The sequence below is a fragment of the Pseudorca crassidens genome, chromosome 16 (assembly GCF_039906515.1).
Source record: "Pseudorca crassidens isolate mPseCra1 chromosome 16, mPseCra1.hap1, whole genome shotgun sequence".
Taxonomy (NCBI): Eukaryota; Metazoa; Chordata; class Mammalia; order Artiodactyla; family Delphinidae; genus Pseudorca; species Pseudorca crassidens.
The window spans coordinates 73482496-73504980 of NC_090311.1; the positions used below are offsets into that span (position 1 = coordinate 73482496).

A 22485-nucleotide genomic window follows, 5' to 3' on the forward strand; every position below is an offset into this window, starting at 1 on the left:
TGGTTTAATCTTAGGAAATAGCCCAGTGTTGATTCTTGATTCCTAAAGAAGAATATGCTGTCGATCTGGCTGTAGATGAGCTTTGCAATTTCCCGGTGCCTCAGCTCGGCCGCCTCATGCCCGGGGTCGTACGAGGGGCTGCGTGAGGAGCGAGGAGCGGGTGGGGAGCCACCGGGCCGCGCCCCAGTCCCAGGCGGGCCGGCCGGGGAACCAGGGCCATGCACGCCCCTACCCGGACGGCACGGCCAAGCTGGCGCGCAGCGTCCCATGCCCTCCAGGCTGGCTCCAAGGACTCCTATTCTCGTTTTTAAAAATTCTTTTTTCTTTTTGCCGTTGTGATTGGCTGATTTCCACTATTCTTTCTTCCAAATCACCTGTGCATTCTTCTGTCTTATCTGATCTGCTGTTGATTCCCTGTAGTGTATTTTTATTTCACTGATTATATTCTTCAGCTCTGACTGGCTCTTTTCTGTATTTTCTAATTTTTTGAAGTTATTGCCATATTCTCCATTTTTCTCCCAAGATCAGTAAGCATTTTTATGACCACTGATTCGAACTCTTTATCAGGTAAATCACTTATCTCTGATTCATTAGGGGGGGTTGTGGAGTTCTATCATGTCCTTTCATTTGTAACACATCCTCTGTCTTCTCATTTTGTTTGACTTTCTGTGTTTATGAATTAGATGAAACAGTTACTCTACCAGTCTTGAAAGCATGTCCTTGTGTAGGAGCACCCTTATGCAGACTGCATGTCTTGTGGCTTTGGCAGGAGGACTGGAGCTGAAGTGGTCATGCGCCAGGGCTTCTCCCAGGGCATGCCAGGGCAGCCACCTTGGTGGGTGGGTCAGGGGGCGGGGGCGGCTGGGGCCAGAGCCTAGTGCAAGCCAGGGCTTCTCCCAGGTTACACTGGGAGCCACCACCTAGATGGGTGTGGGGAACACTGGAGCCCAGCACGGACCAGGACTTCTCCTGTGGTGCACCAGGGGCTACTGCCTTGGTGGGTAGGAGGGACTGGAGCTGGAGCTCAGAACAGCCTGGGGGGCATGCTATCTTAGCAGGCTGGCTAGAGTGGCAGGTGCTTTTCAACTTCTTGCCTCTATGCTGGGACTCAGAGCGAGTAACGCCTTTAAGAGCAAGTTTTGGTTTCTTGTTGTCCTCTGGCTCTCCTGGTCGGAAGCCCTACTGGTTTTCAAAATTAGTTAAGGGGGCTCATATTCCCAGTTCTGGTCCCTAGGGCTAAGGTGCTCTATATGGGGTTTGAACCCCTCATTTCTTAGGGAGGACTTCCAAGTTTGTGATATCCCCTTCTGCTTGTGGGTCACCCACTGGGGTGTTGGTCCTGACTAGATTGCATCTGTGCCCCTCCTACCTGTCTCAATGGGTTTTTCCCTTTATATCCTTAATTGTACAAGAGATGTTCTGCAAGCCTTCAGGTTGCTCTCAGAGAAAGTTGTTGTATATGTGGTTGTAGCTTGGGTGTGTCCATGGGAGGAGTTGAGCTCAGAATCTTCCTACTGTGCCATCCTGCCTCTCTCTCATTCTTTTTGTTCCTGTGACTAGATAAGGTCCTATCTTCCAGGTTGCTGATTCTTTGTCTGCATGGTCAAGTGGGCTTTTGAAGCTCTCTATTGAATTATCAATTCATTTATTCTGTTTTTCAGCCCTAGGATTTCCCTTTTGAGTTTTGTTTGTTTTTGGTTTTGTTTATTGTTGTTTTGCTTTTGTTATTCATTTCTATTTCTTTGTTAAATTTATTTGGTTCATGTGTTACTTTCTTAATTCCACTGAGTTGCCTGTGTTTTCTTGTAGTTCAGTAACTTCTTTAAGAGGATTATGCTGAATTCTTTGCCTGACATTTAACAGTGCTCCATTTTTTTAGGATCCTTTATTAGTGCCTTATTAATTTCCTTGCATAGCGTCATATTTACATGATGTTTTATGGTCCTTGATTTCTTACACTGGTATATTTGAATAAGTGGTCTCCTCCTCCAGACTTTGCTGGTTCACCTTGGCAGAGAAAATTTTTCACCAGTCAGCTCAGTTGGGTTTCCAGGCGTGTCTGCTGGTACCATCCTTGGGCAGGTGGGGAGCTGCTAAGGGTCTATTTCAGGGCAAGACAACTGTTTGAGCTCTAAGGTCAGGGTGAGGTATGTGCCCCTAGCTGAGAATAGCTGGATAGACTGCTGCTTGGTTCCCTGCCCAAGGGAGGCTATAGGATGTGCTCCACATTTGCTTGGTGATGCTTGTTAAGTGGTCATGACTGGCTTCTTTACTCAGCAGTAGGTAGGGCTATGTACTAGCTTGCCTTGCAGGACTGCAGGACAGGACCCAGGGGCTGCACAGCTTGTTGTTTGGGGACCTGAAGTCAGGCAAGAGTGTAAAATGAGTATCTTGGTCAGGCAAGGCCACCAGTTTTGCTCTGCAGATGGAAAAAGCCATGGATTGTGCTCATGGGTTTTAAGTGACACTGTAAGCAGAGCTATTGGAGCGGCTACGCAGTGTGCTCTGGTTAGGCTCCCCGATCAGGAAGCCTGAAGGAGCTATGAATGCAATTATGAATTCATTTCCCTTCCCCAGTGCAGTGGGAGAAGCAACTCCAAGACCACGATAAGTCTCTTTGTTTGTGGTGGTGACTCAAGCCAATCCACGCCCCAAGTTCCCTGGCCAAAGAGGGCCACTTGCTTTGCCCTGGAGGTCAGCTCTGCCTGCCTGCCTCTCAGCTTGCGCATTACTGGGTTATGCAGCAGCTTCCGGGTGTTCTGCCAGCCCTTCCTGTCAGATGGGGTGGGGATTCAATCCACAGAGGGTGAGGCTATGGCTCCGCTCCCTTGCCTGGGTGTGGGCAGACCAGGCTCCAGGGCCTGAAAAACTCCTCATTTCAGCACTTGAATCCGGCAGACCTGCACTCCTCTAAGTTCCCTGGTCAGACTGTGCTACAGTCTTGGTTCTGCAGATAAGCAAAGCCGCTGCTTGGGACTACTACTTGGGCACTGCAGGTAGGAACTCACGCTGCCAAGATCTGAGGGCTGGTTGTTGCAAGCCCCTCCTTAGTGGTGTCTTATCCATGAACAGTTGCTGGTTTTCCTTTTAGTTAGGGGAAGTGAAGTCAGGAATGACCTGTCACCATCTTGGTGACATCATTCTCTATGACTGCATTCTTGGAGTATCCTCAGGGGTAGCAACCTCATGTTCTTTCAAGGTAAATCTCATTTCTGAATACTGCAGAGTCACTGGGAGTCAAATCTAGGAAGTGATGGGTCATCATACAAAGCTGTATAACCCTTTTGGCTTACACACTCCTTTCAAGAATGTGTTTGAATCTATGAAACCTAGAAAAAGGAGAAAGGGAGGCTGTGAATAATATTTTGCATTGAAAGCATAGGCCTGTTTCTATGAGATAGGTACTTTAAACCATTTTGTCAAAAACCGGGGTTTCTAGACAGCACTCAAGAGCTAGCTCCCTTGGCATGCTGTAAATGCAAGGAGGCCTGTGTTGAAGGGTAGGGTATTCCATCCTTCATTCCCTCTTCATCAGTTCCATCTTTCTCCCGTTTGCATGTAAGCTTAGGGAGAACAAGGGTTTATGTTTCATTTACTAGAGTTCCTAGAACAGGGCCTGGTACTTAGCCCTCATTTAAGTATTTATATAATGAATGAATGAGTGAATTGATGAATAATATTGGGTTCACAAGTAATATTTCAGTTATCAAAAGAACTATTTGCTAGAAACAATTTTTAAGAACCACCAGCATAGGTAATTCAAGTGGAGATAACTCTGGGAGCATAATGGGTAGAGGGCTAGGGTTTCTTTGAGATTTAGACAAATCTCAGGATTAATAGTATAGTGCCAATTCCACGTAAGAATAAGTTCAGATACAATCTCAGAGCAAGGCACAGTAACCATGCGGTGTGATAGCACAGTCAGCCTCTGAAATGGGAACCTGGGTCAAGAAACCCTGCATCACTTTAGCAAGGAGCTCCTTTGCTTATGGATGAGGTCGTCAAAGCAGTCATAGACTTGAGTCTTTATTAAAAAAAAGAATGAACAAGAATAAAACCTGTTCCATAATCTTACTCTTTTTCTATATACGTGTGGGTGGCCACAGAAACAATGATTGATTACTGGTCCTGGATTCTCTGGCTAAAATGAAGTGCCTTAGCTTCAGGTTGAAAATGAGGACTGTCAATGCAAAACAACAGGGCAGGGAGTGCGTATATAATTCTACTGCAGAAATGTCTTTCAATTCTGCTGAAAATATTTTTTAAAAAGCTAGAAACAAAGACACATTTCATCTAGCAAGGGCAATACAAAGGGGTTATATAAATTTATTTTTCATATAACACTTGATTAGTTTAGAAAAAAATTCCCATTTTCAATGTTTAGTTCCATCTCTCATTTTTTAAAAAAAATCACTAAAAGGACAAAAACCCACACAAAAATACAATCTGTATCTGTTCTATATTTACAGATAACCGGTCACTATTAAGGCACAGATTGATTAAAAACATTTATTCAAATAATCCAAATATTTTGTGCATCATATAACACTGACAACACCGTATACTGTAGTGTCATAATCCCTTCATTGCATCAAGAGAAAGTGAGAAAAGTAATTTCCAGTGTTTTTTATTTACTTTTTTAGCCACCCTAATCTGGTTTAATTGGGACAGTTTTCCCTTTGGCATAATATCAAAGCACTGTTCATAAAACCTATATCAACTCAATACTGCAAATCATTCCATCTTCCTCCTGTTGCAAATGCGTGGTAAAGAGCTGGGGGAAAGACTCCAAACGATTATTTTTTATTGGGGAGGAGGTCTTATTAAAGAAATGGTAAGATTCAGAGCACTGAGTTGTTGCACAGGAAACAGATCTGGTATCCTTACTCTATTGCTGAGTGTGTAGCATGCTGTGTTCATACAGCCATATAAGGCAGGAAGCTCCACGTGATGACCTGCATACATGTGACATACACGCAGGATCATTCCACTGTACTTGTGAAGGGAGCGATTTAGTTCTACATCCATAAGCACATACAGTTCTGTTTGGGAACAGGCATCTCCTTAGTGCTGTTATAATTGATAATTTTATGACAGGCCCATTATCTATGCCTTCACGGTAACCAATACTCTTTTTTTTTTTTTTTTAAGTGAAAATTTTTCGGTGTGCAAAATTTCTCTCCGATTCTTGTTCTTACTTTAATGATAAGACTTAACCATGGAAAAAATCAGACAAGTATTTCTGATCCCACATTTGTATGAAAGTCCCCAACTGTTGTGTATGAATCTAATGCCTTCTGTGGAGAGCACGTGACAGTGGTTTATGTCCATGTAGAAAGTCTCGAATACTGAACATAAATAAGTCATTACAGTACAGGTAAGTCACCACGTGTCCTATGGGAAGGTTTTCCAACAAACTAATACACTTGGAAATAATATTGCTTTGAAGAAAGAGAGGCACTTAGTGATTGTCTTCATGGATTGAAAACCCTTCATAAATCCATAATAAGATGTCTGAAAAGACCTAGGAAACAATGTTGCCTGATTTCTTGGACTTTCACAGTATCAAGATTGTAACAACGAGTTTAGCCACTTACAAAATAGTCTTTTATTTTTCCTCCTTCAGAACTCTGCTGTCTTTGTAAACTGTCACCCTGGAGACTTAAATAAAGCCTTTCCATTCTCAACAAACCCAAGTCTACTTCAAGCAGACAGATACGGTTTTAGGCAAGTCCTGTGACCACATGGAGCACAGCTAATGTGTACATAAGGACAGTGATGTATTTCTCCTCCTCATGGCAACAGTGCTGTCTTGTCAGATGATTATTTATCTTTTTTAAATAAAGTGACAATCTAGGGCTCCAGTTATTGAATGCCGTCCATTCTCTACCATAAATCTCTAGTAGATATCAACTTAATCAGTTATGTACGGTATGCTTATAATATCTAAAAATAAAAGTTTGATATAAATAAGTGTCCTTTAGTGGCAGTATACTAAAAATAGCCCTTTGCCTTCAGACAACCATTAAAAACATTTTAGCAATAAAGGCAGCAGCTAAATATGATGACTGCAAAGGGTTAATATTGCAAAGTCCATTTGGTGTTTCTTTGCTCGCACCTGTTACAGTGAACTAGGTTCATTGCTAAGTGTTTCTAGGATGCTGACATACATGAACAGAACTGGTCCATAACCAAGTGGAGTCACTTACATTTCCCAAAGTCACAGACTATTCTGCACAGAAACTAATAATCCAGTACCACTATGTCAAATAAAAATTTAACGCAGTCTGATTTGTACCAATACATCAGGTGACAAAAACGAGAGAAAGAGAGATAATTTCCACAGGACAAGAAGTAAGAAAGTGTAAAGTGCTGAAAGACCTCAATAATTATTTTAAAGCAGTACCAGAAAATCCCACTTTGATTATTTTTTTAAAAAAATCCCCAAATACCCAAACAAAATAAGCAAACAAACAAAATAACTTCTGTGTTTTCTGGCATCCCAGATGTCAACTCAGCCTTCATGTTAAGTAAAAAAATCAGTGCATATGTTATTATATAGGTAAATAAAAACAGGAAATAAAGCCCTACCCTCATATTGCAAATTCTGTCCAATTGCCGTTAGGAAAAAAAAAAAGTAATCCTCATGTGGCATTCTGTATGATGACATAAGAACATCATCATCTCTCTCTTCGGCAGAAAGTTCAGGTGCGAATAAGATGCTTTGGTCCTGATACCAGACACCCGAGTGCTGAGGACGGTGTGCAGTGAAGGCTATTCACAGATCTCCTGCGTCTGACTTGACAGAGTTGGCGGGCGTGTGCCTGGACGGTACTGCTACCAGCGGCCACTGACACTAGCAATGTCTGAGTGATACTGACGGGGTAGCCTCCCACTCGCTCCGCCTTCCAGGAAAGAGGTGCGTGTATTTGGCGGTTCAAAGAGCTTTCTTCGGTTTTTATTTAGTTCTACAGAGAGAGAGAGAGAGAGAATCAGCACGTGGCAGTAGAGCTCAGCTCAGAAAATGGTGATGTGGTAGGTTCTGGGGGGAAAGTCAAGTAGGTAGCAAAAGGAAAACCTTTAAGTTGACCGTCAAGACATTTTTGAAATGCTAGAAAGTCTGATATGAAAGGTAGCCATTTGTAGCTGAGAGAACCAAGGACAGCGAATCATTTTTACTGCAGTTCGTAAAGTATCTGGGGACTATATCCTCAGAACACTCTCAAGTCCAAATATACAAAATAGTTTCACCGATCCTAAATGTCATTTCAGAGGCAAAGGGAGAGGCACCATCAAAGCTGGTGAAAGGCATATGAGAGGATGTATTACCAGTGATACAGAAAATTATTATAGCTCATTAAACTCATCCATGTCAAACACAGTGATCATTAAATTATTTAAGTCGACATGAAAAGAGGATCCCACTTCTAAACACCAGAATACTGGAAAAGCACACTGATGTGTTAATCCACAGCCCCGGGTACGAGGGAGACGCAAGAGGGAAGAGATACGGGGATATACGTATATGTATAGGTGATTCACTTTGTTATAAAGCAGAAACTAACACAACATTGTAAAGCAATTATACTCCAGTAAAGATGATAAAAAAAAAAATCCACAGCCCCGTGGCTCCACTGACTCATGATGACTACACTCCTTGAGTCAGAAAGGGTTATATGAAGAAGCATATCGCATCAGCAGGAGGTTTCTTTGAATAAAAAATCAACTTAGTAAACATAGCAACAGTTAAGGAAATTAATACAATTGAAAACAACCAATATGTGAATCCAAATTTTCAGGGAAAAACAAAGATCCTCAATTTTCATTTTAAACAAACCAGAGTACTGGTTGTTTAGTTTATGTCTTTTCCCAAGTAAAAATTATTAACCAGAAAGGTGAAAAATGGAAGCAGCCTACCTTGTTTATGACTATGCAATACCCCATCCTCCCCTCCATACACACATTCTCAAATTCACAAGTCAACTGATGTGATTATTACTAACGAACTCATACAAGCAAACAGAATTGTCAGACTCTAGAAAGCAGCGTTTCTGATAGCCACCAAATGCAAATATAGTTGACCTTCGAATAGCGCGGATTTGAACTGAGTGGGTCTACTTATACGTGGATATTTTTCAATAGTAAATACTACAGTATTACACAGTTGGTGGAATCTGCAGATGCAGAGGAACTGTGGATACAAAGGGTAACTATAAGTTACATGGGGGTTAACTCCTGTGTGGTTCAAGGGTCAACTGTATCTTCAAACTTATTCAATCTCAAGTAGACAGAATGTATAGTTGATGTGTTTAAAGCTGTTGTCTTTTTCTCTGGGAGGGTAGTGAAGCAAGTGATTCAGCACCTTTAATTATCTGCATGGAACTCAGGACTTTTTCAACCATACACACACAGCCCCATTCTGAGCTCTGAGATTACACAGCAAGCTATGGCCTGCTACAGTAATGCTGAGGACGAGAACAGAGGCTCAGGCAGGTTGCAGTGGGTCGTAGGTGGCCAGGGACAGCCATATGGCCAGATGTACTCCTGTCTCCCAAGTGCTAGAAGCAGGATCAATACCCTTAACATTTTACCCCACTGCTTTCCAAAATGTAACTGTCTGCCCTATAGGGGTGACGCATTCTGTTCACATTTAAGTCTTAGGGGAGAAGAGAACCAACAGTAATTTATTAGAGCCTATTATACGACAAGCACTTTACATTCGTTGTGTCCTATTTAAGTCCTCCTTAAGGGGTAGATAATATTACCATCCTCCATTTTATAGATAAGGAACCTGAGTTTTAAAAACAGACGAAGTAACTTGCCCACATGCCTGTTAAGTAGATAAGGAACCTGAGTTTTAAAAATAGACAAAGTAACTTGCCCACATGCCTGTTAAGTAGATAAGGAACCTGAGTTTTAAAAATAGACGAAGTAACTTGCCCACATGCCTGTTAAGTAAATAAGGAACCTGAGTTTTAAAAATAGACGAAGTAACTTGCCCACATGCCTGTTAAGTGACAGAGTTGAAACCCTGCCTGCCTGATGCAAAGGTCTATGCTATGGGCTTCAGTGGTCCATCCATTGGGTGGAGATCAACCGAGGTATCAGGAATACAAATTTGAGAAATTGGTAGTTTCAGGTATGTAGATAACAGAGCTTTCCTTAATATTTTATATGGATATCAAATTTACTTTTTAAATAGATAAAGCTTAGAAACTCTGAAGAAGCAAGGAAGATATTACAAGCAAAAGACACATGCAGGCATGCGTATAGATGGCTATTGTTTCAAGTTCCTGAAGAAACGCAGTAGCAATGACATTCCTATCACATGTATCTTGTTTAAAAAACAAACACATAAAATTCAGAGATCAAGACAGAATTGAATATATTTAAAGGCAAATTTATAGGAGAGTTGAGAATAAATGAATCCCCTTAAACACAGCCTGGGAAAGTTTTATCACCTTCAAATGAGGAGAATTTCTTTGGCCTCCGTTTTCTCATGGGGAAATAACCCATGAATCAGGAGGACATTCCCACACTACAGAGAAGGAGAAGAAAGGAGTAAGTCAAACACCGTTCTCCATGAGCACATGAAAACAGTGGGGCCACTGAAGACAAAAATTTTTGACATACATTGAAAACTTCATTCTGAAAAGTCACATGAGCTAGATTTTTGAGAGGACAAATGATCATGAAGAAATTCAGCCACTCCCTAAAGATGTAATTTCTAAGAGTACATATATAGAGATATTCCAAGTGTGAAGCACAGAGATAAGTCTTTAAGATTATCAAGGATCAAGTCCTACTGAAGAGACTTTAGTTCTTGTTGTTTTTTAAATTAGAAAGCAAACTCCCTCTTCTGATTTTTTTCAGTAAGCCTAAGGGATAGTTTGAGAAAATACCAACCTTTTTCTTTGAAATTCCAAGGTTCACACAATCCTGGCAGCTCTCAGGATCTTGTTGCGGATCTGAACAGAGTCACAAACTAAAAGAATAGGTCAGGAAATGTTAGATCTGCCTGAGGCTGTGGCGGAAAGCCTGTCAACAGGATGCTAAACTTCCTTTCACTGAGTCCCTGTACATTTAGTTAACCAATCACTAAAATACTCAGAAATCCATGAATTTTCAAAAAATCGTGGATTTGAAAAAAAGATGAAATTTTTTCTCTGGTTCATTCCTATCAGAGATAAATCTCATCTCCTCCTATAACATTAAAATAAATGTCTTCTGGCCCAAGATTAAAAGCAAACCAAAACCTTATACTGAAAGAACAACTCCGATTTTCAGTTAAAAATCTACAAAATTTTAAAAAGTAGTTTGAGCAAACTCTGTATCTAACCAAACTATGTAACCACAAGACAAACCTAAGTCAAGGCTGACCTGATATCCTGCCTCTACCTGGAAATGAAGTATTCTGAGACTTTAAATGAATGTCTTTGTTATCAGAGGAATTGAACTGGAAAAAGAAGCTTTTTGATGAAGGGTTTCTCAATAAAAACTTATTCCTTGCAGAGAAAATGATTTACCAAGTTCAAACAAATGCACTTCAACAAAGTAAGGCAAAATCATCCTTAAATAATCAAATACTTCCCACTGTACAGAGCATTCATAAGGCATCTTATTCAAAGTCTCTGATTCCCTTTAAAAGCAAGAGGACCTGTGAACCTCACTGAGAGAGGCAGCCTACAGAAATAGGATATAACCTCAAAAGAACACATTGAAGATGATGATTAGAGAAAACATTCTTTTAAACGAGGACTCAAAACCCCTCCCGTTTTTGCACTCTACTCTCCAAAACCCACCTAGAATATATCACCAATGTATCCCAGAGTAAAAGTACTGAAGATCCACTTGGAATCTATGAAAATATTTAGAGATATCTGCTTGTTGCTGGAAGCTTTAGAGAGTTTGGAATTGGGTTGGTACACAAAGAAAAGACTTAATTTTCATTGTACTGTCACGGATATTCCACAAATCTCTAGTGAAAGATTATGGAGTTCTGAAACATACACTTCTGTGGTATAAGTGTGCGGCCCCATAGACATATTTTAACAGTATAGACATGGTGATTGAGTTAATAAAATTTCAAGTAGTATATCAATTCCATTTTCAAATTAATAAAATAATGTAAAAATATATAAAGTTAATTTGGATCCAGAAGTAACCCTCTGAGACTGAGCTTTAGGGTAAAGAAGTTGAAAACTATCCTATTGCCACAGATAGTAAAAAAAAAAAAAAAAAAAAAAAGAAAGAACAATAATAATACATATCATTAAAACTGTAGGTTATTTTCACTGTGCCTGATGATATACCACATGGAAGGACAGATTTTAGAAATGGAAGGTGACCTTACACAATCATCTACTCCAATCCACCTTCACAGTTAAGAAACCACAACCAAAAGAGGTTTGCAAACTCACCCAAGGGTACATGACTTGGAGAGGCAAATCTCAGATCTCCTTATGTGAATATAGCGTTCTTTCCACTATAACCAAGCTGATCTGATGCGTGAACAGGAAGCAGTGGCTACCCTGTGGAGCACCATCAATGCAGCCGCTTGGGTATATAGGGTGGAGGAAGACTTCTCAAACTGATGTGTGCAGGACTCTATCCATACAGAAGCCTAACGGGCTGCTCAATGGCTGAATCTCTGCACCTATTTCAAGGCTACTATTTCAAGGCTTATATCTGCTTCAGATATATACGATTTCCTGTGGGGAGGTGGGCGGCGCTGATCAGCTGCTATAAAATAATGCAAGCGCAATCTGCTGCTGAAAGAAAACGGAAAACCACCGAGGCTTTTAGTTTGATGGTTCAATTAGCGAATGCTGTTTAGAAAGGGCTTTCACCGGTTGGATGCCACTGCTGGCCGCATAAAAGCATAGCCTACAAATTCAGTGTTTTGAAAAGCAACGTCATTTTCTCACCACACCTGACGTTTGGCTCTGTCTTTCTGAGAGACTGGCACACATATAAAACTGGCATTCATGAACTTGATCAGAAAGACTTCAAAAAGTAACCTCATTTTTCTGCCCCCCAGATTCCTTCCTCATATCTAAACACCTTTTTGAGGTACATTGTTATGTATTTGCCAACTCATCATCTGCCCATTCCTTCCACGTGGGAGGTACCTAGTAAATATGTATAGAGCATTTTCTTAGAACACGCAAAAGATGCACAAAGGCGGTGGTCTGGGAGACAGACCTTCAGACTTTCCTTCATTCTGTGACTACTTTTACGATACTACCCTCTTCTGTGACTCACAAATTCTATTAAAACTTGGGGTAGGGCTTCCCTGGTGGCGCAGTGGTTGAGAGGCCGCCTGCCGATGCAGGGGACACGGGTTCGTGCCCCGGTCCGGGAAGATCCCACATGCCGCGGAGCGGCTGCGCCCGTGAGCCATGGCCGCTGAGCCTGCGCGTCCGGAGCCTGTGCTCCGCAACGGGAGAGGCCACAACGGTGAGAGGCCCGCGTACCGCCAAAAAAAAAAAAAAAAAAAAACTTGGGGTAAAGTTAAAAAGCATTAAGACAAGAAATACCAATTCTCTTTTTCTCTGGTGCAATGATCTCAGCTGCTATGCAGGAACACATGCATTTAAAGCATGACAGCCAGTCCAGAATAATTATTAATGAACGCAATGATCATTGCTTAATACAACCGCACAATGGAGAATTAAACTGCTCCCTCATCCCCACGTTCTGCAAAGGGCAGTTTTGGTTAGATCTTTCCAAAGAGATCTGTTTTAAGGAAAGACGCTGTCAAAGCAGGTTTTCAGGCAATGCCTTGACAAAGCAGTGGGCGTGTTCTTGTCACACTGTTAGTGGGAAACACTCTGAAACCACAACCCCAAAGCTGCCAGGTAGTAAGCAAGGGGTTGATGGGCAGAACCAGCCCCACTGGCTGGAGACCAACGACAGAGGTTCTTCAGACTTTAAAATATGAACAAGAACATTTCTATTCACCTGAGATTGCAAGCAGCATTTTCCTCCTGGCACCGAAAGTTGTAATTCCCAGCTCCTTCAGATCCTGATCTGTGAGAGTGAGGAACGTCTGAAGATCGATCTGTGGGTGAACAAGTCATCTATAATCAATATATTAAGTATCTTTCTTCTTCAGCATAAATTCTACTCATTGCTATGCTTATTTTATTTATTAATTACGCTCTGCCTACTTTCAAAAAAGAATGGTGAGGACAATACAAACCTAAGGGACAAGAGTTAAGTAATAAAGGTGGTAAAATGAAAGTGATGATTCTAGCAGAAGACTTAATCTAAGCCAGTGATTTACTGCCATGGAGATATAAACTTAGGCATCCTAAGGTCTTAGCATCCTGGCAGCCAGGGCAAAAAGGGAAACAGAAATTGCACAGTTTTGTGATCTGATGAAAGGAAGAATACATACTTGTCCAGAAGAGAGAAAATAATTCTTAGTTTTAGATTCTGACTTGGTTAAGTATATCTCCATAAAAAGAGACTGAATAATACCATAAAGGGTATCTTCCATTGTGTTCTACATAAAAATGATAGCAGAATTCACAGTCTACCTCAGACCCATGACTCACTTTGCTTAACCCAGCAGACTATCTCTGAAAGTGGCATACATGAAGTATTTCTAGCAACAGTATAAATGTACTTCCTGGCAACAATGTGTGAGGGGAAGTAGCCCAAGAATCCCACCGTTCCTTGTGAAGACTGTGTGAGGAACAGAAAGGCAATGGGCTCTGAAGCCAGAGAGACTTGGGTTCAGGTTCTGACTCTGCCATTACTAGTTGTGGGCACTGAGAGTTGACAATCCTATATACCTCACAGGGTTGTTTTGGGCCTCAAATATGATCTTAGATATAATGCAATGTGCCCACCAAAGGGGTAAGATAGTTGGCAGCTACAGTTAGTAATAATGAATACAGACATATCATCTGTGAAAGTTGCTAAATAAATTTCATCCTGGTTACAATATATTAAATCTCACAAGGTTACTTAATGGGGGATTCTTGTTAAGTCATATCTGTGTATGAGAAAATATCCTACATAAAGGGAATAGTACCAAATTTCAACAAACCTGAAAACAGTAAAATATACTTTTTATTCAAATTATATAGAAATTAATTTGAAATTTTCTGTTTTGATTTTGAAGGTTACATCCAGATCTTGAAAAACCTTTTCATTTACCATTTATCACAAATCTAGAGCTATGTTTTTTAGAAATTCTGTCCAGTGGAGACTATTTCAGGGATCCTCAAACTCTTTTTAAAGGGCCAGAGAATAACTATTTTAGGGTTAGTGGGCATCCTGTCTCTGTTGCAACTACTCAACTCTGCTGGTTTAGCTTGAAAGCAGCCACAGGCAATATGAGGCAATTGAGTTAGTGTGGCTGTGTTCCAAGGAAACTTTATTTACAAAATTAGGCAGCAGGTCTGCAGGCTGCAGTTCACTGACCCCTGCTCCAGTTAATATTAGATGAAGCCAGTCTGACTTTATATTATCACGTCGTCTTCCTTTTTGAAGTAACTAGATAAGAAGTACCCATAATAAATTTCTATGCTTCTTCAAATAGGAAATAGAGATTTAAAGCAAACCCAGAATATCACTGAATAACATCTAGTCACTTACTTCTAAAACCTTCTGTGCAAGAGCAAGTTAAAATACCTCAGCCCTGAGCTTCTCAATCAGCCACCTGCATCTAACCAGGAAGACTAAATAAGTAAATGCAGTTCTTTAATGCACTGATGATGAACGTATTATTCAACTTAGAAAATCCTTGGTTACATGAACACTAATTTAGGTTTAGGGAAAAGAAAACAAAATCATTGTCCTAAAGTCCAAAATACACATGACAACATTTTTCTTGGTGTTAAAGAACAAATAAGTTCAGCAATTAAACTTAAGTTATGGGCAATACATTAGATTTATGATATAAAGTGCCTTATAATAAAAATCTTAGATTATTTACTGATTGATTCATGCCAGGGAATTACTGGCATGTAATCTAACATGAAATGAAGCCCATGAACTAGCATGAACTAGCATGAAACTTGGACCATGTCAGGACTTGAAAAGCAGATACATTTAGAGAACTATTCTAACTTTCTGTTGCCTTGAGTTAGCTGTGCCCTGGTAATATGACAACACAATTAGAAAGAACCACACTTAGGGGCTCTCTTCTTTATGCCAGTGCGTCACAGCCACAGCTGATCAGTCTGGCCAAAATCCACGGTAGAGATGTTTCAGAAGACATCTTAGTTCTGCCTCAGTTCAGGCAAAACCCAAACAGTAAATTAATGAATAAGTTAACATGTATGAAAAGTGCATTATCTTCTGTGAGAACTTCAGTAACATGATTAGGATGGTGTCACAAACAACCATAGTTATTTATCTCAGACGCTGTTATTTACTTTTGAGTGCCACAAATAAAAATAAGAACAGATGAAAGAGTAAAATCTGATTAAATATAGAGTTATTGCTGACCTTAGGGAATCTGTGAATCAAAAGTTCCTATAAATCAAGACACTCATTAGGTCTTTTAGCTAAAACTGATGAAGGTGTTTTTGCAAACACAGCTTCCTACATTTCTGCGATCCTGTGTTTACCAGTTGCACTAAATAAGAAATAAGATGGCGACAATTTCCTTGGAAGCAAAAATAAGCTATGAGACTTGAATAAATGCTCAGCGAAAACACAGTCATAGATAAATGAGTGATTTCATTCTAGAAGTCATCACACACACAACCAAAACAAAGATGCCTGGGAAGATAAATAAATAACCACCGACCTCTTGTTGCTGGAAGACGTCTGTGTATTTGCCCAGGCCCAGTTTGCTGAAGAGCTCAGGGAGGTCAGAGCCTTTGAAAGAGCTGTTCAGGTTACAGCCATTGCTTCCTGTCAGCGAGGAAATGCAGTCCATGTAATTGCTACTGCTGAGATAGTGCTCCGCTGAAAGGCAGAGGAAAGACAGGCCTGAAGTGTAAATGCCCAGGGAGAGCATGGTTTAATTAAAAGTTTTAATCACTCAAATAGTTCAGATTCAGTGTTTTGGGCTGAACAGACCAGTAACTGCAGAAACACAGCAGTCCTTTACTGAAACACTGGCTTTTCATTAAGGAAATGCTGGTTATGGCTTTCAGGGAGGCTCTCCCCATTTAAAAGGTTACACTTGGGAGGGAGCAATTCGGCAACAGGGCCTCCGTAGTTAATAATCATTAAGCATATTCTCCCTGAGCATTCAGGAACATTGGCTCTTCACAACTGATTTGATGTTAATTAAACGAGGAAGTGGAAGCAGGACCCCTAGGACACAATAAAGGTAAGGAAAGTTACAGGCTCCTGTTAGATGCAGGCTGGCCCTCTGTATCCACACTTGTGCTTTTCTGTGGTCAAATAAATACTATGATATTATCACATATAAATCTCATTTCCCTCAAACATAATTGGGCAGTGAGTTCATGAAATAGAGTTTCCAAAATTAAGAGTAACATATGAATGAAAAGAATGATGCTGGAGTTCCTGGATTTAACTTACAACAAAAACAAATCCATCTGGGGGAAATTCTAAGACAGCCATGCCGAGCTTTGCCTTGGCTCTGCTACTGATCTGGTGGGCAAAGATTTCTCCATGTTGTCTTTGGTTCTCAGACCCAAGGACATGCAAAGCTGGGTGACAGACTAGTGAGCCACACCAAGTACCTGACCAAATTTTCAAACACTCTTCAGGAGCTGCTTTGGAGAATCTAGCAGAGTCATGCAGCCATTCCTACCACCCTGACCAACAACTGACTCTCATCCATGTGGAAATTCTGTTCTCTTATACTAAAGGTGCAGCTTCAGGGGGGTTCCCAGATTGATGCGGGCAGAGGACACTCACCTAGGTATCAGATCCATCTAGTCTCCTCTGGGATCAGTGCATTCAGCAAATCTAAGAATTTTGTTCTGCATTGCACTGGGTGCCACTAATCACTTTCTCCGGTTGTTTTCATCTCCCAATTGAGAAATCCTACATATGTTTCAACTGGAAGGAATTTCTTTTTTTTTCTTTTTTTTTGCGGTACGCGGGCCTCTCACTGTTGCGACCTCTCCCGTTGCGACACGCAGGCTCAGTGGCCATGGCTCACGGGCTCAGTTGCTCTGTGGCATGTGGGATCCTCCCGGACCGGGGCACGAACCCACGTCCCCAGCATCGGCAGGCGGACTCTCAACCACTGCACCACCAGGGAAGCCCAGAAGGAATTTCTTGATAAGGTTTCTCTTTCTTTTAAAAACAGGTATTTTATCTCTTGTAGGAAGAATGTGTAGCGAAAAGGACCCAGGACCAAGCCCTGATGCGCTGAGCCCTGGAACACTCCACCAATTGAAGGTAAGGCCCCAGAGTCACCAAAAAAGATTGAGGAGGAATGACCAGTGAGGTATCGGTTTGAGGGTGACACAAAGCAGAGTATGATGAGCACACTGGAGTGACCACTGGACTTGACAACACGGAGGTTACTGTCAGGCTGACCACATAATTTACTGTCCGAATGCTAAATTTACTTTCTTCGAGGCAAAAAAAAAAAAAGAGGGAGTTACTGAGGAATTACAGTGGAACAACTGGTGAAACAGGGATACCCAGAGAAAACCTAGACATTGGTGACCTTGACATGGGTGACCTTGACATGGGTGTCAAGAAAACTTTTCTAAAGCTTTGTTGTTTAGTACACTAGCCATTGGCAACACGTGGTTATTGAGCACCTAAAATGTGCTAGTGTGGATTAAAAATGCACTCTAAGTGTGAAATGCCACACACCGTATTTAAAGACAGTACAAAGACAGGGTAAAATATCTTTACATTGATTACTTGTTTAAATGATGATAATTTATATACGTTGAGTTAAGCAAAGAGATCAGCAAAAAGTGAAAAAATATTTTAAAATATTCTTAGTGATAAATATTTATTATGGTACACAACTTTTTTTTACATTTCTTCTCACCTTAACTACTTATAGTATCCATATTCTCTTTTAACTCCCTAGGCTCTTAAAACATCGGACAAAGGCCAAGGAACAGTGCTTTTTTAATCAATCTTTTTTAATTAATGAATCCCCTATCTTAACCCTAATCCTGAATTTCAATGCAGCTAAGTCACACAGTCAATTTTAATCATCCAGGATTCAGTGCAGGGAAAGGGGATAAAGATAGAAGAAGAGAGGCGCAAAGCTAATTGATGCTGGAATATAAAACGGAGATCATTTCCACCCCGAGATGTGCACCTGGCACCAGCCTGCCTCTCAGCTCCATTGTCCTGTCAGCAGTAGAGGACCTAGCCCAGGACTAACAGGAAGACTCCAGGATACTACTGACAGTACGCCTGGGAATGAAAGAGTTGACCATGCTTTCTTATTTAGACTTGGCCGACCCCATGACTGGTCTTTTCAAATCTGAGACTCTTGACAACATGGCCCACTTGATTGATGGTAACAACTGGCTGTTACTGTTTACTAGGCTCATTTAGATTGCCTTTCTCCAAGTATTCTTCAAATACTCCAGGGTATGTGTTTCAGGAGTCCAGATTCATCAAAAACCCTGAAATAAGGCATTAGGGGAATATCTTGTGATTACTGTGTCAGTTCTTGTCTGTTTACCTATTTATACAGACATGTGGGTGCTGTTACAGACACAGCCACTGGACTCGTGCTGCATCTTAATCATATTTGTTCAAAGCCTATGCTTTAAACGTTTTTTTCCCTGATACTTTCAGTTAGCTACATCTTGTCATCTTGAAAAATCTTGCTATTCACCTTTGGTAGCCAAAGGTGACTGGGCAGACTTCTATTGTCTAAGATACTAATTTGATCACATTCTGCTCAACTCCTTTACATCCCTGCCTTTTCCACATCATTCTGATGTTTGAGTGTGCATGACTCATTCGTATATTCATTCCACAAACACTTACCAAGCACCTGCTAGGTGTCAGACAGACACTGTTAGACATCTGAGAAGAAATAATAAGTTAAGAAAGAAGGCACAGCCTCCTGTTAGTGGGATTGTAAATTGATGAAGACGCTATGGGAAACAGTATGGAGATTCCTCAAAAAATTAAAAATAGAATTGCCATATCCAGCAATTTCACTTCTATTTACCCAAAGAAAACAAAACACTAATTCAAAAGGATATATGCACCCTATGTCCACTGCAGCATTATTTGCAACAGTCAAGATATGAATGCAACCTAAGTGTCCATCAACAGATGAACGGATAAAGAAAAGGTGGTGTGTGTGTGTGTGTATATATATATATATATATACACACACACACACACACACACACACAATGGAATATTAGTCATAAAAGAAAATGAAATCTTGCCATGTGCGACAACTTGGAGGGATCTAGAGGGTATTTTGGTAAGTGAAGTAAGTCAGAAAGAGAAAGGCAAATGCTGTATGATCTCACTCATATGTGGAATCCAAAGACAAAAACAAAACAAAGTGAAAACAGACTCACAGATACAGAGAACAAAGGGTGGTTGCCAGAGGGGAAGTGGGGGTGGGAGTGAGATGAAGGGGATTAAGAGGTGCAAACCTCCTTAGTTATAAAATAAATAAGCTACAGGAGTGACACACACAGCGTAAGGAATATGGTCAGTAATATTGTAATACCTGTACAGAAACAAACAGTTACTAGACTTATCGTGGCGATCATTTCATAATGCCTGCAAACGTAAAATCACTAGGCAGTACACCTGAAACTAACATGATATTGTACACCAACTGTATTTCAATTAAGAAAAAAGAAAGAAGGCACAGCCTAAAAGAATGCTCGGCACATGGGCACTTAAATAAGTGTTTATTGCATGAATGTAGTCCCTGACCTGTGGAGCTCAAATTCTACAGGAAAAGACAGTTATGTAAGTAAGTAATTGTACTTCAGTACGACAAATGCTAAAATGAAAGCATATACAAAATGCAGTGAAAGCAGAGAACGATGTGCCCTGCTTCACTGGAAAAAAACAGGGAAGGCTTCTCAGAAGAGGTGGCCTGTGAGTAATCCAAAACACTTGAAGGCCTAGAGTCCGGAGTTGATACTCGAACATTACCCTAAACCAGCTAAACAAATTCCAAGCTGATGACATCGAAAAGTATGATGAAAAGTCAAAGCTCACTTGATTTGTTCTGTTTACGCTTGGGGCTGCCAATAGAAGCTGCAAATTCACTATGACTTGCGGGTCCTATTCCATTTCGGTCTCTCCAGTTATCAGATTCGCTTCCACTTCCCAGGTGTTCACGACTGTTGGACCTCGAGAGGGACATTGATGAACCCTGAAAACAATCAAAGCCAGATAAGGAAATGTTTAATAAGGTAGGTTTCCCGGGGTGGGAGGAGAAAAGAATACACATTAGACCACTTATCATTTATTTCGATTGCTGGCCAATGCAGTTACCCACGAATGCTGATTCTCAAGAAGAGGCTATGGGACCTGTCTATAGTCTTTGTCTTCCAGCTACCAAGGACACTTGGAAATACACAGTGAAGTGTTTTTCCTTCATTATGAGGGAGCTGATGATGAGGGCGCCCAGAGGAGTTCTGAGAGCCCCCAGTATAAAGATTCATTCCTGTAAGATTTAGAGGATTCCTATTTTGGGGAACAAGGCAAATCCTCCATCTGGTATAGCAGAGATTCTCTGCCTTGTATCACACAGGACCAGTAGGGAAGCGGGGCAGCTACACCCAATGCTTTGACAGGAATCGAGCTCCCAGGCTCACAAGAGTGGAAGGGTGGAGAGGAATCTGGCATTATGTCCTGTGTTAACTCTCATTCAAATAAGTGCATGATCTCTCCAACAAATTACAAGTACCTGGAAATTTTAACTTTTTTAATTCCCCCAAATCAAAATAAAAATAGTAATTTAAAAGATATCACAGTTTGCACTGAACTTGCATTTACTCATTCTTTATTCATTTATTTAATCACTGTATTACAGGTACCATACTTTGTACTATATCTACAGTATTAAAGTTAAGATTCTCTGGTTCTAAAAGTTTTATGTTTACTGGGTAATTCCAAGAGAATCATTTACTCTTCAGGTCACTAAACTCACTTAATTCAATCCCGCAGCAGCATAACCACAGCTGACCGTACGGGGCTGTAATGCTTCTTTCTTCAGGGCAGCATAATACCACTCTGGAGGCTTTCTACCTACCTCACTGTAGCCATTGTAGGATCTTCCTCCCCTTTTCTACTCCAAATGTCAGATTACCCTGGGACTTGGTCCCCGCATTCCTATCATCTCGCTCTACACTTTCTCCTTGAGTAATCAGTAATCGCAACCTCTGTCAAGGCTTAACAACAGCCATGACTCAAATTTTTACCTCTGGGTTTGAATTCCCTACTGAAATTCAGCATCACAGAGCTGCCAATCTGACACCTCCATTTTACTGTCTCACAGGTATTTTAAACTTAGAGTGCTTGAAATCGTATTGTTGATGACCATCTCCCCAGCTGCACCCAAACCCGCCCCTCTCCCAGAATTCCTAAATCTCAGTGGCGACCATTCATCCAGTTGCTCAAGCCAAACTTCAGAGAGTCATATTCGTTCCTCCTCCCCTCACTACATCCAATCTATCAGTTACTTTTATCAATGTCATATCTAAACATACCCCAAATCTACCTACTTTTCTCCATCTCCACGACTGTCAACAATAGCCTCCTTAATGGACATTTTGATTCTATCTTGCCTCCCACCCCAATAATCCATTTTCCATGAAGCAACTAGGTGTTTTTTTTAAATGCAAACTAGAACAAAATCATGCCTCTCATAAGTATAAAGTCTTTCCATGCTTTTCTAGTACTTTACCATGGGCTGAGGTGCTCCGTAACTGAGTCTCTGCCTCCCTCTCCAACCTTATCTTCAATGTTCCACCACCCCATCCACCTTCTGCTCCATGAACTTACCAGTCTGTTCTGACTTCAAGATGATAATGCCAGCTATTTCCCCGGCCTAATACTCTTTTCCTAGATCTTCACGAGGCTGGCCCTTTCTTGCCATCTAGGTCTTACCTTAAACATCATTTGCTCATTAAAGCCAGCTAAGACTACCCAATATAAAGCAGCCTCTGTTTCACATTTATCAGGGACTTTTATTCCTTAATGCCTTCTTGTTAACTTGTTACATGTTTCTTTCTACCCACCAAAAAGAAAGCTCTGTCCATGAAAGGAAGAATCTATATTCAAGCATTGTATCTCTAGTGTCTAGAATTGTGTCTGAAACACAGAAGGTCCTTAATAATAAATATTTGCAGAATACTGGATCTCACAGATACCTTTTCGAACATCTATGGGATCCCCTTTGCTGAACTGTGGGAAGGGGCATAGGGAAAGGAAGGCTCCTAAGACCAAATAAATGGCCTTTTTCAATTAAAACCATCTTTAACATTATACTTCAACCTATCCCATGAAGCAAGGGAAATAAGAACATGCTCAAAATTGGTAATTACCAGAAGCATTAATGAATTATTATGT

General features: G+C 40.8%; 1 protein-coding gene and 1 long non-coding RNA gene across 22 annotated transcripts in view; one reads left to right on the forward strand and one right to left on the reverse strand.

Annotated features, from left to right (window-relative positions):
* Positions 1-22485, forward strand: part of LOC137209341 (uncharacterized) — a 438438-nt gene that overhangs the window by 373701 nt on the left and 42252 nt on the right. For 3 of the 4 annotated variants that reach the window (XR_010935993.1, XR_010935994.1, XR_010935992.1), the window contains exons 4-6: positions 6700-6919; positions 17273-17346; positions 20243-20324. This is a non-coding gene — a long non-coding RNA (uncharacterized lncRNA). Of the gene's footprint in view, positions 1-5626; positions 5732-6699; positions 6920-17272; positions 17347-20242; positions 20325-22485 lie in introns of all 4 variants that reach the window. The other variant, XR_010935991.1, reaches the window with a different exon arrangement.
* Positions 4302-22485, reverse strand: part of BICC1 (BicC family RNA binding protein 1) — a 302473-nt gene continuing 284289 nt past the window's right edge. For 16 of the 18 annotated variants that reach the window (XM_067710905.1, XM_067710904.1, XM_067710916.1 and 13 more), the window contains 4 exons: positions 20128-20284; positions 15770-15930; positions 12964-13063; positions 4302-6968 (listed from right to left, as the gene is read on the reverse strand). In XM_067710905.1, the coding sequence (XP_067567006.1) occupies positions 6838-6968; positions 12964-13063; positions 15770-15930; positions 20128-20284 (549 nt within the window). In that variant the 3' untranslated portion in view covers positions 4302-6837. Of the gene's footprint in view, positions 6969-9906; positions 9986-12963; positions 13064-15769; positions 15931-20127; positions 20285-22485 lie in introns of all 18 variants that reach the window. The other 2 variants (XM_067710908.1, XM_067710906.1) reach the window with 2 other exon arrangements.